The sequence below is a fragment of the Octodon degus genome, unplaced genomic scaffold, assembly GCF_000260255.1.
Source record: "Octodon degus isolate 3935 unplaced genomic scaffold, OctDeg1.0 scaffold00046, whole genome shotgun sequence".
Taxonomy (NCBI): domain Eukaryota; kingdom Metazoa; phylum Chordata; class Mammalia; order Rodentia; family Octodontidae; genus Octodon; species Octodon degus.
In genome coordinates this window covers 9,197,639-9,215,171 of record NW_004524622.1, presented here as the reverse complement: position 1 = coordinate 9,215,171, position 17,533 = coordinate 9,197,639, and the positions used below count along the sequence as shown (strand labels likewise).

General features: G+C 39.5%; 1 protein-coding gene across 1 annotated transcript in view; it reads right to left on the bottom strand.

Moving 5' to 3' along the window:
- Cpeb3 (cytoplasmic polyadenylation element binding protein 3) overlaps positions 1-17,533 on the bottom strand; it is a 239,286-nt gene that overhangs the window by 46,297 nt on the left and 175,456 nt on the right. The window contains exon 9 of the mRNA XM_004632058.2: positions 2,098-2,212. Within this exon, the coding sequence (XP_004632115.1) occupies positions 2,098-2,212 (115 nt within the window). The remainder of the gene's footprint in view (positions 1-2,097; positions 2,213-17,533) is intronic.

Sequence of the window (17,533 nt, the reverse complement as noted above, 5' to 3'; positions counted from 1 at the left end):
TAAATAATTAAAAACAGTAAATCATTAAAGACAATAAAAATAAAGATGAATACAAGAGGTAATTTAGCTTGTAAACTGGAGTTTCTATGAGTTAAAAATATACATAAAAAGTTAAATCTAATTCTAATATTATATTATGGTGGGACCTTTTCTTTCAGAATATTTGTTCAGATTCCCACATATTAAAAAAGGAGTTGGGCTAATATTAGAATATTAAAAATAAATTTGTGCTTATATAGTTGCAAAAAGGAATAGTAAGAATACTAGCAATGAATATTCATTTGTAGAATATAAAACTAAAAGAAGTTTTCTTCCCCTGACTCCTGATCATAAGATCAATTATAAAAGTCAGGACTATTCCATAGCACTCTCATTCACCTTTTTTTAAAGGGCTGCATTTGTTCTCCTCTCATAATGCTGCTCCTAGGTGAGCTGGCGTTCCGCGGACTTATTCTTGACAGCAGATAAAGAAGAGACATCTCTGTGGCTTTGCTTGCTCTCTTTAGTGCAGTTTTCCATTTGGATGAAAATAAATTTTTTTTTTTTTTTTTTTTTTTTTTTGTACAGGGAATTGAACTCATGACCTCACACTTGCCAGGCAGGTGCTGTGCTGCTTTCTTTAATAGTATAAAATTATAAACTCCATAGTCATAATTTATATTTTAAAGTCCTTCAAAAAAATTTTTTTTTGGGTATTTTAGGGAAGGGTCTACAGGGCGTTGAGGATCTCACTACTAGACAGGACTCAGTAGAGATCCGTCTGTTTACATCCTCCCAAGAGCTGGGATTACAGGTTTGCGCCACCACGCCCAGTCTCAATTGTTGTCTCAGGACACCCTGGGGGCAGGGCCTGCACTGCAGGTGGTCCTTCAATTGAAATGAGAGCTTTTGTCTATGTGTGTTGTGTGCATGTGTGGTATGTGTGTCTGACTCAGCCCGCTTTGGGGTGAGGCTGGCACGGCTTTTGGTGCTGGGGATTGAACCGTGGTCCCTGCAATTGACTAAGCTTGCCTAAGCAGGTGCTTTAGACTGCTAAGCTATCTCGCTGGTATGAGAGCATATTTTTATATATGTCTAAGATTAACTTTTAAAGTATAAAGTAGAGATTCAACAAATATATCAAAATATTGCAAACCTTTCAGAACTAGGAACTCAACAAAGTCATAGAGCCAAATAGCAATAGGCTACCTTTTATAGCTCTGTTTCACAAGATGATTTCAGTGATCTCTGCTTTTATTATCAGTTTTGTGGTAGTACCAAGTCTACTTGCTCACAAATAACAAAAGTAATATACTTACACAACTACATTGGCAATGGTAACCTTATTTTTTGTTTAAAAATCAATATATTCTAAGAGCTTTAAAATCAGCTCTTGGAAGTAATTTTACTCTATTGGCAGTAACACTGATCATTAAGACACTGAGGGACAGCTGCTTAGATTTGTCACTGGATTTAAATATTGAAGTCATCTTTTCAGCATCACTCCAAACTCTAGTCAGTTATGATCTGCTCAATCTCCACAGCACAATTGTATCACCATTGGAAAGAAGTTTCACAAAAGCAGGGAAGCTTTTATATTCCTAATAAAAATGACCAAATATATAATTCATTTCTCAAACTTCAGAAGGAAAAATAAGAATGCATCTCACTTTGGATGGGCTCAATGTGATTCCCAGGGGTACAATTCCCAGCAAAGGTTTGGCTCTCCACTGAATGGATACACAGCTAGCTGCACCTGGCCGATTTCTGACAGGCTGACTTCTTTTTCAGTCACACGTAACAATGCTAACTAGTATTAGAATGCATGTGGCCAAATGTAATATTCCTGAACTATGTGGTTAAATAGGAAAGCACTAGAGTTTATCCTTTCACCATAATGATGTAATAAAATTTAGTCTTGCACCATAAGAAGATACAGCATTTTGGGAGAATAAATACATCTAATCATGAAAAAGTCACCTCAATGAATATGACACAATAGTCTTCATTTCTAGAGACCATGAATATCTAACTGGGAACCAGAACATTATTTAAGACTAAAGCATTGGGGACTTTTGTCATCGCTTTTGTTGTTGTGGTGTTACTCTTTCCACTCACCAGCTCGGAGGGGTCGTGGAACTCCCCCGACAAAGATAGTTTTTCTGGGGTCCAAAGGCTGAGAACCATCCATTACAAAGTCACTGTCACTTAGGTTCCATGGTCGAATTTGCACCTGAAAAAAAGGTGTTTACTTGGTCCTTACTTCATTTCCATCAACCCCAAATGAGATGACTAGAGATAAACCCACTGATTTGTATATTTATAGCACAATTATATACAACCCGACAAAATCCACTTAATTGGTTAATGTACTCTGCAGTAAGTGTCTTTCAGTAAAACTTCTGGGGGAAGCTACAGTACTCAGACTCAATACACTGCAAAATCTTCATAAACCACTTATGTTTTTGAAGATAATCTTTTAGAGACAGATTCTGGATTTTGGATCCGATTTGTTTTAACACATGTAGATTGTTTACCACCTGTCAAAGTATACCATTTAGCTTTTTAAAAGTCCACCTAAAGGAAGAAGAACATTAGGAATAATCCCTATAAATCATCTAAATGTCTGGATTTAAATTCTCATCACCCCCCAAATTAAGATATTTATCTTTCCCCAAAATGATCTAACAGATTAACAATCAAGTCACCAGAGAGATGAAATACTGAAGCACATAATTTTTATTAATTTAATTTTCCTAAATGAGCTTGGTTAAATAGAGGCAAGCCTAGAAATGAAGTAAATGTTTTAAAAATTAGGGGAAAAAAACCCTTCATGGCATATTTCTACTAATTCTCATAACTAGTTCTCTGATTTCCTGCCCATACTTTGCACTATTTTAGCATATGGTAAAAAATGTCATCAGCTTAACCTTAAGAAGTATTCCTTTCAATCATAACTCAACTATGAGATCTCTTTTTAAAAAAAAAAAAAGCCACCCCCCCCCAACAACTCCCACCCCAGAGGTGTGTTTAGCATTGCCTGAAAACCAACCAGTCAGGCGCGGGGCAGCTGCGTGCTCTGGGAAGGCAGTGGGGCACACAGTGGCACCCAGTATCTGCCTGTAAGTCACATGCTTCTTCCCCAGGTTAAGATAGGAAACAAAATAAAACAGCTGGGGACTGGGTGTGGTGGCACACGCCTGTAACCCAGCATTTGGGAGGCTGAACATAGAAGAATCACTGAGTCTGATCTATGTAGTGAGACCCTGTATACCCTTTACTAAATTCATAAACAAACAAACAAACAAAAACAACAGTTGGGTTTTCCTTCTTTAGTACCAGCAGAAGTCTTTGTTTTTCCTACTCCTCAACTATCAATACTTAGTGCACAGAAATGCAGGAGACACTGTCTCATGAAGATTGGCTGACCATGCCCACGAGTACTCCTGCTTGCGAGCTAGCACCACTGCCAAATGCACTTGCAAAACACCGGAACTGACTCTAAAGCTGGCTTTGCTCGCCAGAAGCAGTCCACGCATTCCTTAGGATCGCCATTAAATTCACCGTCACCTAATTTTTCACCTTTTATGACACTGCTGCTCTCAGCCAGAAGTCATAAAATCTTCCCTTTTTCCTTAGACTCTGAAAACTTGGACCTGTTGGCCATTTTATTAACATTCAAGTGTTTGTTCCATTTGTACTGCATTTTTAAAAAAATGCAGTTCTTTCCGCACAACATTTGCTGGTTTGTCAAACATTTCCTTGACATTTATCACTAAGGCAAATTTAGTAATACTATAAAGCATGTCTTTAAATGGTTCAATCAGTATTTTTAGTATTTAAAGTCATGATGCTATAAGAACAAAGACACTACTTTCACAAGTTAAAATGTAGCTGAGTGTGGAGGAGCATGCCCGCAATCCTAGCACTCTGGATTCTGAGGCAGGAGGATTTCAGGCAGTTTAAGGCTACCCTGGGCTTCCACAGTGAGTTCAAGGCCGCCCTGAATTACCCGAAATACAGAGCAAGACCCTATCTTGAGACAGAGACAGAGGAGAGGAGAGATATATCTGTGTCTGTGTTTCTACATAAAACTCTTCTTGTAGATTTGGGTTGGGTTGGGTTTGGTTTGGTGCTGGGGTTTGAGCCCAAGACCCTCACATTGGAGTACACTATCAGGCTTCATTCATTCATTCATTCATTCATTCATTCATTCATAGTTTTTGAGACTGTGGATTGAAACCCAGATTCTTACCACTGAGCTACATCCCCAGTCCCTCCCCCTTTTAGTTTTTATAAGGAGACAGGGTTTGTCTAACTCATTAAATTGCCCTGTATGGATTTTAAATTTGTGATAAGATTCTTCTGTTTTAGCCTTCCAGAGTGCTGGGATTACAAGCATTCCAGCACCACACAAAAGTTCTTCTAATCTTATTCCTAATTAAACATTGAAGGCAGCTCCCAGACATGGCAAGGTAATTCTAATCACTTTCTTTTGTTTCTTTAAGACAGTTTCACTATGTAGTAGTTCAGGCTACCCTGGAACTCACTTTGAGCTAAGGCTTTCCTTGAACTTGTTGCAGCAATGCTCCTGCCTCAGCCTCCAGGAATGTGCCACCAGGCCTCCCTCCAATCACTTTATATTAATGAGATTTAGTCATGGATCACTTTTTTTTTTTTAGAGACAAACAGGAGACTTCCTATGCTGCCTACACTAGTCTGAAATTCCTGACATCAAACAATCCTCTTTATCTTATTAGTAGCTAGGACTCCATCTCACTGGTACCTAGGGCTCCAGCACTACTGCTGTCTTTCAGTTATGTATCACTTTGTTCCAAAAATGAGAACAATTCCTATGTAGTATGCGCAGAGATCAGGTCTCATTTAACTGAAAGCACAGAAGACATCACCTTGTGTAACAGCTGCAGCTTACTGCTGCTCTCTGCAGAAGCTCCCAGAGCTTCCTGCTGGAGCTTTCACCCACCCTTTTCCTCCTTCATCCCTCCTTTCTCCCTCACTTTAATGGCAACACCCACAACCCACACTCCTTTACCCTACTCTTGGCACTAGAGTCTAGGTAAACATACAGGAAGAGGGCTCAGGGCACAGGGCTCATTCTCCCTATTTACAAAACCTGATTCCAAGTTTGTATTAGAAAACAGCTGCCTAGAGCTGACACCCCTGCAGGGTTACTGAAACATCAACACAAGCAAAAGCAATGCTCACACTAAGAACTTTCACTCACTCTGCTTTCTCTTGGAAATACAAGCTTACTCTCCCATAATGTGTATATCTCAATCAAGGTTTATCCTCAGACCTCAGAGCCTGGTGTACATGTTCTTTCTGGACTCACTTTCTCATCCTGAGTATATCTTTTCCCATCCTCACTTTTTTAGCCTTTTTTTTTTTTTTTTTTGTACCAGGGCTCAAACTCAGGACCTTGTGCTTACCAGGCAAGCACTTATTCTACTGAGCTATCTCCCCAGCCCCTTTTTAGATTTTCATACATACATTTCTCTGCTTTAATATTTCACAAATGGACGCAAACATTTGTGGAAAGAAATAATAAAAAAAGCCCTGCTTTTTAATTATCATTGTTGCCTTAATAATTATTTTTTAAATGGATAAAATTAGAACTCTGACCTAACTCAATATAAATTTCTCCTAGCAACACAACCTCTGTCAAGGGTAACTCTGTATGTACATGTATGAAACAACTTCTCTTCCAAGTGTGTTGTCAAAGAGGCTATGCTTTAGGCAGTAAAACCTCAGCATTTTGGGGACAAGTAGTAGAAGGCTAACATGCAAAAATGGTGAGGAAGTCATTAAATGAGCATGAGGAGATTCCAACACTCCGTGGAACAACCTGACAATAATGGAGGAAGTGACTCTGGAAAGAGGCACTGCTGAACAGTTGGGAGTTGCCAGCCTCTCTCGCTGTGCCACACCCTTACGGCAGGGGGTCACACAAACTCAAATGCTTATAGGGCTGAGCAGGCGGCATAAATGGGTCCAGCCACCAGGACAGTTGTGTAGGCAGACAGCAACATAATGCAGGAAGCCGGTTCGTCTAAAAGAAGCAGGTACTTCTCAGCTTTAGCAAGAAGCTTCCATTTGTGAATACGTTGTTGAAAGAGTGACTAGAAATTTCCTTTCTGAAGAATGATTAAAAATTCAGATGACTATGTGAAACTTAAAAATTCTAAAATGTTAGGGACTAATTCAAAGGTTATAATGAACATATAGGGTACACAAACACCAGATCTCTCCCTTGGGCCCCAGATTATGATCTTTTCTTTCAAAGGTTTGATTACCACAGAGCTCACAATAGTTTCTTCCATAAGCACTTCTGAGAGAAAATTATTTTTCTTTAGTTTTTTTTTTTTTAAATATGTATTCCTATGGAGCTTTCCTGTGGACCTTGAAACCTACTTTTGGCTAAATTATGCGCTTTGTTTTATATAATTGCTTATCTCTCCAAAGTAAAATCTTTTTAAGGCTAAGGGCAAAAGTCAATACAAAGCTTTGTGGAAGAAACATACTAATTTAAACCAAGAATTATGAAAGAATATAACATTGATAAAAAACAACAATTATTAGTAAAAGCATTCCTTTTTCTTTTTAGGATTCCCTTAAGTACACTGTGTGGAATTTGATTCTAGGGTGGGTATGTCAGACAAGCAGTGTTTCAGAAAAGCTATACATAATCTTCTTGGAGTTTCATGGTATTCATGGATGTGTTTAACAACTGAGGAATTTTATAATAGCCTGTACAATGTTGTTTAACCTAGCATTTCCAAAATTATTTCCATAAAACCTATATTTTGCATGACGTTAATGTTCACGCCGTGTGATACTACTCCTTAAAGTGTATCACAGCATGGCACAGCTGGGAATTGGGGCCACACCTATCATGCCAGCACTCAGGAGGCTGAGGCAGGAGGACTGCCACAAGTTCAAGGCCAGGGTGGACTGCATGTAAGATCCTATTTTAAAAAAATAAAAAAAAAAAAAACATAATAAGGTAATGACTAGCTGAACAAAGTGTTGAAGAAACTTCATTCGAATCTAGACTTTTTCCTCATTTATTTCCTGCTACTATTCTGAAAGAATTGCTTCTATAGAAATTCAAAAAAACTAAAAGAAAACTTAAATACTGCTTCTCAAAGAACTGAAAGGTTCTGAATTAAACTGAATACAAGACATTACCAAGCCAGTTTCACTACTTTGCAATCAATAAAGATTAAAATATTCAATTGTAGAAAGTTTTATCTTACATAAAATTAAAGTCTTTTAGGGCTGGGGAGATGTCTCAGTAGAATAAGCACTTGCCAGGCAAGCGCAAGGGCCTGAGTTCAATCCCTGGTTCCACAAAAAAAAAAAAAAAAAAAAAAAAAATTAAAGTCTTTTAATAGGAATAAGATTAGGTCAAGTGCTAGGTAAAAATACTAAGTAATGCACTGTAGGGTGCTTCTTTTAACAGAAAAGAATATGACAACATCATTTGCTAAAAAAAAAAAAAATCCATGAAAATTTACAAATGCCTCCAAGTTAAAACATCAAAATATACTTTGGCTGTATCTTTGATTACAGGGTAAGAGAAAATAGGCTTCACAAGTTTTTTATTTTCTATGTATTTGGTACAGGGTCTTACTATGCAGCTCATACTTGTAGTGATCCTCTTGTTTTCAGCCTCCCCAGTGCTAGGATTACAAGCATATGCCACCAAGTCCAGACTTGGTGGCCAGCTCAGCTTGCCCCAGGGGCAGGGCTGGCAGGGCGTGTGGGACTGGGAATAGAACTCCAGTCCCTGCACTTGCCAAAGCAGGTGCTTAGTCCACTGAGCTATTTCGTCAGCCCTTCACAAAGTTTTTAACCCAAGCATAACTTCAAGTTTATAATCACCTAACTTCCCTACCATTCTTGAATTCTCTCAATTTAGACCATGCTTTAGTATTTAGACATCGTCTAATATTTAATGTTGCCTTGAGCTAATTTTAAACATCTTTCAGTATATTTCATCCCTTCTGATTACCTTCCTTGCATACAAACACCTATCACCTGACAATCTGACTGCATGGTGCCTTCATTCCATCTATTCTTTTAAAGTGGTTTCAGAAAACCACCAGATTGATCAGTCAATAGTGCAATCCCATGCTAACTGCAGGGAGACACCTGAGCCAAGATGCCCTCGCTAGCCATTAGCCATCACTCTTTCCCATAAACCACAGGGCTCAGAGCTCAGATGCTGCTCCCCTCCCCATCTCTCTGGCTCAAACCTGTGTGTTTTTTCTGTCTCTCCAATTTCCTTTCTCCTCTTACCTTAAAAGTACTCTTAAAACTCCTATTCAAGCTTTTCAGGAAAACATCCCCATTTTCCTCTCTCATATCCTAGTCCTTTCATTCATTCTACATGGATCAGAAAAACAAAGCTGCAGAGCCGCCAGGCCTGCTCCCTCCCACAAGCAGCAGCATCCCAGTTCATTATGAAAGCCAGGATGAGTCAGCTCAACCCAGGTCCCCTGACACACAGCTGCAACCACTCAGTCGTAGTGGTAATGAATACAGACCCACCCCAGCTGTCAGCAATTCTATTTTAAGAATCAGAGTCCTCCCAGAATGACACAGTGCCACAGCAGTAACAGAAATGAACTAGTTAGTGGCTTGTGAGGCATCTTTATCTCTTTCATGGTATAAGGGGTTGTTTTATTATTAACCATCAAAACACAGCCACAGCAGCATTTGTGCTTTGGCTCTTTAGAGCAAATTCCGATTTGCTATCTCATTTCAACCTAATTTCTACCTGATAACTCCCTATTAAACAAATCAGCTGCTTTAAATTCCAACAGAAATTTAGACCTAATTACCTTTTAGCCTCAAGTGCTGCTAACTACCCTGAAGAGGAAAAGGAGTCACTCTCAGTACCTTTTAGGGAAAGCAGAAATAAAAACTAGCAGTTGATCAGAGTCTTTGGCCTTGGTAAGATTTCTGTATCCTGGATAGCTCTGAGATCATGAGGCAAAAACTGCAACTTTCACACAGATTACTTCTCACATACAAGTAGCCTACTGAGAATCTCCTGAAAAGTTTTTCTAGACAGGCACCCGCTGGGAAATTCATCTTCTCTCAGGTCCACCATCAGGTTTAAGAACAGTCCGTGTACAAAAAGGGAACTCAGATGTTACCTGCTCCAAGCACCCAAGCTTTTGTGGTGTAAGCAAGGCTTTACAGCAACTTTGGGGCCATGGGCAACTAACTGATAAGCACTTCAAGCACAGTACTTAGTTCGCTGCTTCACAGTGACATGCAGAGCACAAATGAGCACACATTAACCTCCACAGCCACAGTTAAATATGTCCTTGTACTGTGCTCAACTTAACACAGCCTTATCAGTCAGATGCTGCAGCCAGAAGACTCAGGCCAACACTTCCTCCCGAAAGGCTCTTCTCACTGCCTAGAGCGAGCGCTGACCACACTCTCCCTTCATGGCCACTCAGCATGCACCTGTTGCTTCTGATCCTTCCATGCCAGCACTCCTCAGTTCACACACTTGTCTATTTCCCTCCAGTGGACTCTAGGGTCCTGTAAGGCTGAAGGCTTTCCAGTACTAGACTGCACATATATGTATGGATTTTACTCACTCACTGCAGTGCCCAACCTCTAGTGAATGCTGAGTGTAGGTGTGGTGAGTAGAAAAAAAAAAAAAAAAAGGCTTACCTGAGGCACAGCAGAGCTACAAGATGTCCAGCAGGTCCCCATTTATATTTCCCAGGTCACTCTCCTGACTCTCCTGAGTCACTACCTATGGTGTTTGGTCTCTTGTAGGTGCCCCAGAGCTCAGGCTTAATCTTCATAAATTTCTGATCTCACCAGGTAACCCACTTAGGGACTAGAATTAACTAGTGTTCACCATCACTGCCAATGCTTTTTTGTCACTTATAAATGACTGTTGATTCCCTTGTGAAAGAAAGACAGTGGAGAATACCCACACTGCACCACTGTGCTAAGCATCTTAAATACAATCATATGAGTAATGATCAGAATATAGGCTAATGGTTATATTTTTAAAAATTATTACTGTAAAAAATTATTACAATAAAAGACACATTGCCATAAATCTCCTTCAAAGTCCTCCCCCTTACTTCCAACGTACTCATCCCATCATTCTTGCCACTCTCTGAAACCGTTCTAGAAGTCCTCCTTTATAAATGTTTTTCCCAGGTACAATAAAAAAGTATGGGGAGTAGGGCTGGCAAATGCCATCCAATAGAAAGGCAGGCTCTTAAAAACACTGAAGTGCATCCTCATCCACTTTATGCGCCAGAGTTGGCACCATGCAGCGTCTGGCTCTTCCCCAAAGTGAAAATAACCATGAGAAGTAAATGTTTTGAATCAATTCAGGACACTGAAGCAGCCACAACAGCACAACTAAAGACACTTACAAAACACCACAATCTTACCTTAAAAATCATCCCCACTTTAGAGATAAAATGCTTAAGGATCAGAACAATTCAAGTTTATGTGACACAAAGCCAATCACTACTGTTTCTGTTATAACTGTGCTGTGTGCCCACCAGGCTCCCTGTCTGCCAGCCTACTACAGCTTCCCAATGGGCTCTAAATGCATTTTTACTACAGAGTAATTAAGCACTCTCTCCTGTCCAGACTCATTCTCCCCACCACCAAAGCATTAATAAATGGCTGCCATTTGCTGCAACTTAAAACTCAGTGGCAGAGCCCTTCCCTAGCATGTCCAAGGTCACAGGTACACTCTCCACCCCACACACACAAAGAAAAGGAAAAAAGAAAAACTGATAATAGACTCACTTTAGACCTAATAAAACTGGCAGCTAGAACAGCTCAAGAAAAATGATATAGCAAGGCAGCACCATATTCAGCTATTTTAACTTCCAGGAAATCTCATACTCCTGCCAGACAGTTTAGTCCAATGTCTACATAAATGTGTATTTTCAGCTCCATGGTAGTAGGAAAAGGATGTTGTTACTCACATACTGATTACTAAAACTCTTGAGAGGAAGGTGCACATAAAAGCTCAGGTTAGCTAACTTTTTCCTGGGAAGAAGCCTATTCTGTGAGCTTCATGCAATAACTAATTCCACAGAAATCTGCACAAGTGTCATCCCTAAAGCAGGTTTGTCAAAAGGAAGATTAAACTATATCACACAAATTTATATATTGTAACACTTCTGAGAGCCTTAATATATTAATATTTTCTAAATGGTTTTGGGCTATGGATTTTTTTTTTTTTTTTTGGTGGAACAGGGGATTGAACTCAGGCCCTTGTACTTGCCAGGGAAGCACTTATTCCACTGAGGCATCTCCCCGGTCCCTGGACTACGGAATCTTTAAAGGAGGAAACAGTTATAAAATGTACAAAGTGCTCAATAAATGATGCCTACTGTGAGCACATTTTTGTCTTTGGCTCTTTTCAAGTCTTTGGCTGAACAAATGTTCTTCACAATACACTTGGATAGTAAATTTTACATATATATCTATTCCATTATAATCATGCAAAGGAATAGCTTTGGCTGCTTTGTCCATTGGCTTCTATTTAGTACATCTGGAACAACAATACATTTTTTTGCTTTCCTGGAAAAGAAATATAACTTTCAATGACTCAAGCACTAAGAACCTTTGGACCCATCTGTAAATTCAGAGACCAATAGCAAAAACTATGATTAATAGGAGTTACTTCTTTCATCTTAGAGAGCAAGTCCCCTGATGAGAGCTACCAAAACCATTAAACTAAGAATTCAAGGAATAAATAAATAAATAAAGATCATAAATACTGAAGAATTCTTAGGTGGGATATGACACACATATGATATGGCTTCGCCACGGACTTTGAGATGGACACACAAAAGTAAATTTGACTTGGCCAAGATAAAATTACAGCTATATCTTAGGATGCAGGAGGTGGAGAATGAATCAGAGTTAGTAACTACAACACAAACCACAAGATTGAGACAGTAAATCAAGGCGCCTTCTAGTTTGGTCTCTACCTAGTTCTTCTGAATTTAATTACTTTCTATTCCTTTTCATATGTTTGTGCTCTGTTTTTAGTAATATTACACAAGTGCTAGCTTCTCTATTTAAAATGATCATTCCTCATACCTCCCTTTCTTTCAACCAATCCCAAATTCTCTTCATCTTTCAAGGCCTAGTTCAAATGGCATTTTATCCAAGAAGTTTGGTGGGTGTTTCAGCCACTGGGGACTGAAATTAGAGTCTCATATGCTTGCTAGGCAAGTGCTGCACCACTGAGCTACATCCCCAGTCTTATTTTATTTTATGCTTTTAGTACAGGGTCTACAGGGTGTCACTACACAGACTGGGCGCGTAGTGATCCTCTTGTTTTCAGTCTTCCAAGCACTGGGATTACAGGCACGTACCACCAGGCCCTCTTAGTCATCCTCTCAGCATGACCCTGGGGGCAGGCCCAGTCTTTTAAAACAATATTATTGTTTGAGACAGAATCTGCCTCAGTTTCTCTGACTGAACTTGAATTTACAATCTTCCTGCCTCAGACTTCCAAGTAACTCATCACAGGCATGTACCACCATGCCCTGTTTGGAAGTTTTTTTCAATCACCCTAAGTATATTTTAACTCTTCAAAGTGTATGACTTGTATCTTACTTTTACCAGTTTGTGATTTTTTTTCCTTTTTAGACCCCATTATATAGTGGAAGACAGCCTTGAATCTGCAGATACCAAAGGCTGCTATGGGTCTCACAATCCTTTCCCCTCAGCCTCCCAAGTGCTGGGATTGCCAAGCTTCATTTCGTTAAATTATTTTTCTGGTAATTTAACAAATACCTGAGAGCTGCTTATGAGCTAGGCTTTGTAGATACTCTGTATATCTACATATTTCTTTCACCCCCCTATTACACTATTATCTTTTTTTATTTTTAAAGGGAATAAAATAATTTTAAAAACATTAGAAACAATACAGAATTTCACTAAACATGGTAAAAATTCAACAATGCTTGTTATATTGCATATTGTTCTCAAATTAATTGTTCAGAATGGTATTAACTTTTTGAACGTTGATTTTTATGTCAGTTTATAGGAAGTTCTGATTCACAGTATCCAGTATCTTGTTTGTTTTTTACATGGTCTTGCTATGTAGCTCAGGCTGGCCTTGAACTCACTAAAAAAATTTTTTTTTTAAATTTGGTACAGGATTTCACTATGCAGCTCAGACTCTTAGTGATCCTCCTGTTTCTGCTTCCTGAGTGCTGGAATTACAAGGGTGTGCCACATCTGGTTTCAGTGGCGAGCACAGCATGCAGTACCAGGGATCGAACCCAATCCTTATGCTTGCCAGACAGGCAGTTAGATCACTGAGCTATCACGCCAGCCCCTGAACTCACTATATATTCCAGGCCAGCCTTGAATTTGCAGTGATCCTATTGCCTCAGCCTCTTGAGTGCTGGAATTATAGGCAGGCATCACCACACTGGGCAGGAAGGTACAACATTTTTTAAAAGATGGATTTATGTCAAGTTAAAGATAGCTATTATAATAAGTACCATGAAGTGTAGTAATCAATGAGGGATTAACCAAACAGATGATATTTAAAGGGGTCTTAAGGGTAGGGGGCCGGCCTGATAGCTCAGCTGACTAAAGCACCTGCTTAGGCAGAGCGCAGTGGTTGGGGTTCCATCTCCAGTGTGCTATGCTGCCCCTCCCCTGCCCCCCTGGTGAGCTGAGACAGTGATTGAGACTGGCCATGGTGGTGTAGCCTGTAATCCCAGCACTTGGGAGGCTAAAAACAGAATCACTATGGGTCTGATCCATGTAGTGAGACCCTGTGGACCCTGTCCTAAATACAGAAAAATAAATAAGGGTAGGAATTAAAATTTGAGATGGGAGTAGGAATATTTCAGTTTTATTAAAATATAGGGTCCAGAAGGAAAGCAGAAAAAAGGAAGGAGTGGAAAAAATTGAAGCTAGGCTCCCAGGCAAAAGGATCTGGACTACTTTCATAACTAAAAAGGAATGATTAAGAGTGCCAAAGATCAGAATTAAAAGACATAAAAAATTAGCCAGGCTCTTTCTAGCTTCCTTGTTTTCACCATTCTTTTCAATTCTACTTTTCAAGTTTTAAGTGAATAACTATAGCACCTGACTAACCTACAAAAACAAACTGCAATTTTATAATATGGTTTTTAAATATATGGTAAAACCAAGCTATCATATTTTAAGATACATAGGAATCATGACTATTCTATAAATTATGAGGAAGAAGCAAAATCAAATCCTTTTTAGGTTTTTCCTACCCCACATCTTTGGGCATTCTAGCAGGTAAGAATCATTAACATCTTCTTGATGTTCTTTCAAGGTTCCTCTTTTTCAGCTCTGATCTCTGCTAAGCTCCTATAAGCCCCTTACTCTACTGGCTTGCTGTCTTCCACCTCCAGGTTCAATCTGTTTATATACTCAAACAGTAGACTCACGTTGATGAGAGGGACCACCGTATATAACGTGTGCTTACTTCACTGGAAACACAGAGACAAAGCCACCTTCTAGAATGCTTGGGACATCTGAGCTATGGACGTCCTCTCACTGGAGGAAAGAAAAAGCTGATCTAGAAGATGCAATAGTTCCTGTTTTTAACAATAACAACAACAACAGTTCCATTCTTGCCAATTTGTCTTATTTTTTGGGACTGAGGAGATAATCCGGCTACAAATACAGCTCTTTCTGCTAACTTCACTACCACGCCTGACCTTAGAATACTTTAATCCAATGAAAGGTAATCACTGATGAAAAGTATCTCCCTATTATTAATATGCATTAATTTCATTTCAGTAACACCTATTCATTTGAGTTTTAAAAAAATGATTCTAGATAAGGTAGGTTAGAAAGGACTTTGTTATCTGGCTCTGCATTAGGAAAACAAACTGATCAACCTGATCCACCCAAGGGTAATAGGAGTTTGATTTTTTAGGCTAAGAAGGACAAAGGAGAGAAAATTTTTAAGGTCATTTTGGAACATAGTGTGTTTCTAAGGAGAAATCCAAGAAGGGTCAGAATGACTAATCAACAGAATGAGGTATGAGGATACTGAAAGGTACAGGATGAAGATTAACTAAGGCATGCAGCGGGGCAAGGCTGAGCCAAAGTGCAAAACACTTGGTGAATGAGCCCAAAGGTTGAACCTGTCTTATTATAGTATTTCCAAAGTCCTCGACTACTCCTAGCATTCATGTAGCTCTCACCTTCTCCGAGATCCTGGTAGGGAAACGTGATCCAATGAGGTGTGGCACCACAATGTGGCAGTAAAGCCAAGAAAAAGTTTTCAAGACATGAAAACCAAAAGAGCTGGATCGCCAAATGGGATCCAGTTCATAAAAATTATACACGTTTGGGGACATTTATGTTTCTTATCCTAACTTTTATTAAAATTACTGTATTTATGCTGGAAATTCTGGCTATATCTGGGTCAAAGAAATGCATAATTGGCAGTTATCATTCAGAATGCACCATACTCCAACAAAACTATTTCACTTACACTCAGAAAATGTGAGCTGCAGTAAAGCAAACATTTGTAGGAACATGAACAATGAAAATCACCACATAAACATTTCTAAAATAGAACAATGAAAATCACCACATAAACATTTCTAAAATAGATATTTATGTTAATTATTATTAAAAGTCTTTAAGCCAAAGGTAACAGTTGTGTCTAGAGTGAAGGAACTCCACAGCAAAGACATCCACACCAACTACCTCTGCAGCCATCCCTGCTCAACACACATCCCATCCTGGTGTGGGACTGTCCTCTAAGGCATGTTATCCTCCTTTCCCTGCAGACACAGTGCCATGTCCCTTCCAAGGCACGAGCCCTGCCTGCTCAACTTTTGTGTCCTCACCAGCTGTAGTCTCCAACAGCTTCTTTCCTATATATTTAACATCCTCTCTCTAGTGCATGGCCAATTCCACCTTACCTCTTTCTACTGTCCCCTCTGATGTGCCAGGGGCTCTCTACAGGTTGACCACTTATCTCAAAGACAGTGATGGCAAACCTAGAGCTTTCAGTGACACAAATAGCCCACTGTGGCGAGAGTGCCATAGGGTTGCCACTACAGCTCTAAGACATCTCATTCTGGCTAATTTGGTGTAGACATTTTTACTCCCACAATCCAGGGCCTTCACACTGAGCTACACATCCAGACCCTGCTATTATTTCTTAATTTTGATCCAGAGTCTGGCTAAATTGCCCAGGCGGCACTCAAAATTGTTCTGGGATTATAGGTGTCTGCCACTAAGCCCAGCTTGGTACATTTTCTGATCTCACATTACCCCAAAGAATACTCCAAAGGGATTTAAAGAGGTTATTTCAGCCTCATGCTTTATTCACCTGAGGTACTTCACACCTTCATTCCATTCAGTTCTCTTGTCTCCCTTATGATACGCAACCCCTCCACACTGTTTAACTAAAGACCAAAGTTAGCAAAGGTTCCCTACTCTTTTTGTCACTTACTATTTTCTACTGTTCACTCACCTGTATAACTCCCCTACTTAACACTGTCATTACTGTTATCAAATATAGCATTAGTCCCAGAATTTGAAAATTACAGTAGCACTTTCACACTGGGGGCTAAAGTCTTGGTGTCTTTTTCTGCATTCATTACTCAACATGACTCCATATCTCCATTCTTTAGTAATTTCTTCTTCAGCTTTACACACTTGATTCTCTTCCTTTATAGGTGCTCAAGTCCCACATCATGGTTCACAACCAGCTCCAAACCCTGTTCTTGTTAACCGATATCACCAAGTGCTGAGCTCTAACCTTGCTCCCCCAAATCCTACAGCACTATGTCAGACAGATAATACGGAGTTATCCTTGTACAAGTACCTGAGCTCTATGAAATGCTTTCACATTCATTTTCTTCTTATTTAAACAAGACAGATCAGTCATTATTCTTCCCATTTTCTAGTTGAGAGAATTACAATTCAGTAAGGATCAGATGACTTATTCAGAGCCAAGATGATATTTAAATAAGTCAAGACTTAAGTTGGGAAGTCAATGTCTAACTCCAACTCCTTTTCCAAACACTATTGTTGTTGTTATTTGGGACAGTGTCTTAGACTGGCCTTGAACTCACTATGTTGCCCCATCTGACCTTGAGCTCACAGCAATGCTTCTGACTCAGCCTCCCAAGTGCTTACATGCATGTGCCACCACACCCAGCATTTCCAGACACATTTCTGGGACTATACCTACCTGTCAAGCAAACCTCATGCATTTAAAACAAGTTTATGTGTTGATTCAAGCCATGTGAAACAGTTTCAGTCTCTTGCTCACTCTACATCACTAGTTTTACTCTATTTCCTACTTGTAGCATCCAGCCTTGATACACAAACTACCCCATCCCACTTTCAGCCCTGACAAATCCCCAGGGATCTCTACTGCTGCCACGTTATCCAAGTGCTTTTCCTCTGCCTTAAAATATGATCTTGTCCACTGATATCTTCTTCACCCAGTGGTTTATTCTCTGGCTCATACCCTTAACCACAAGTTCTG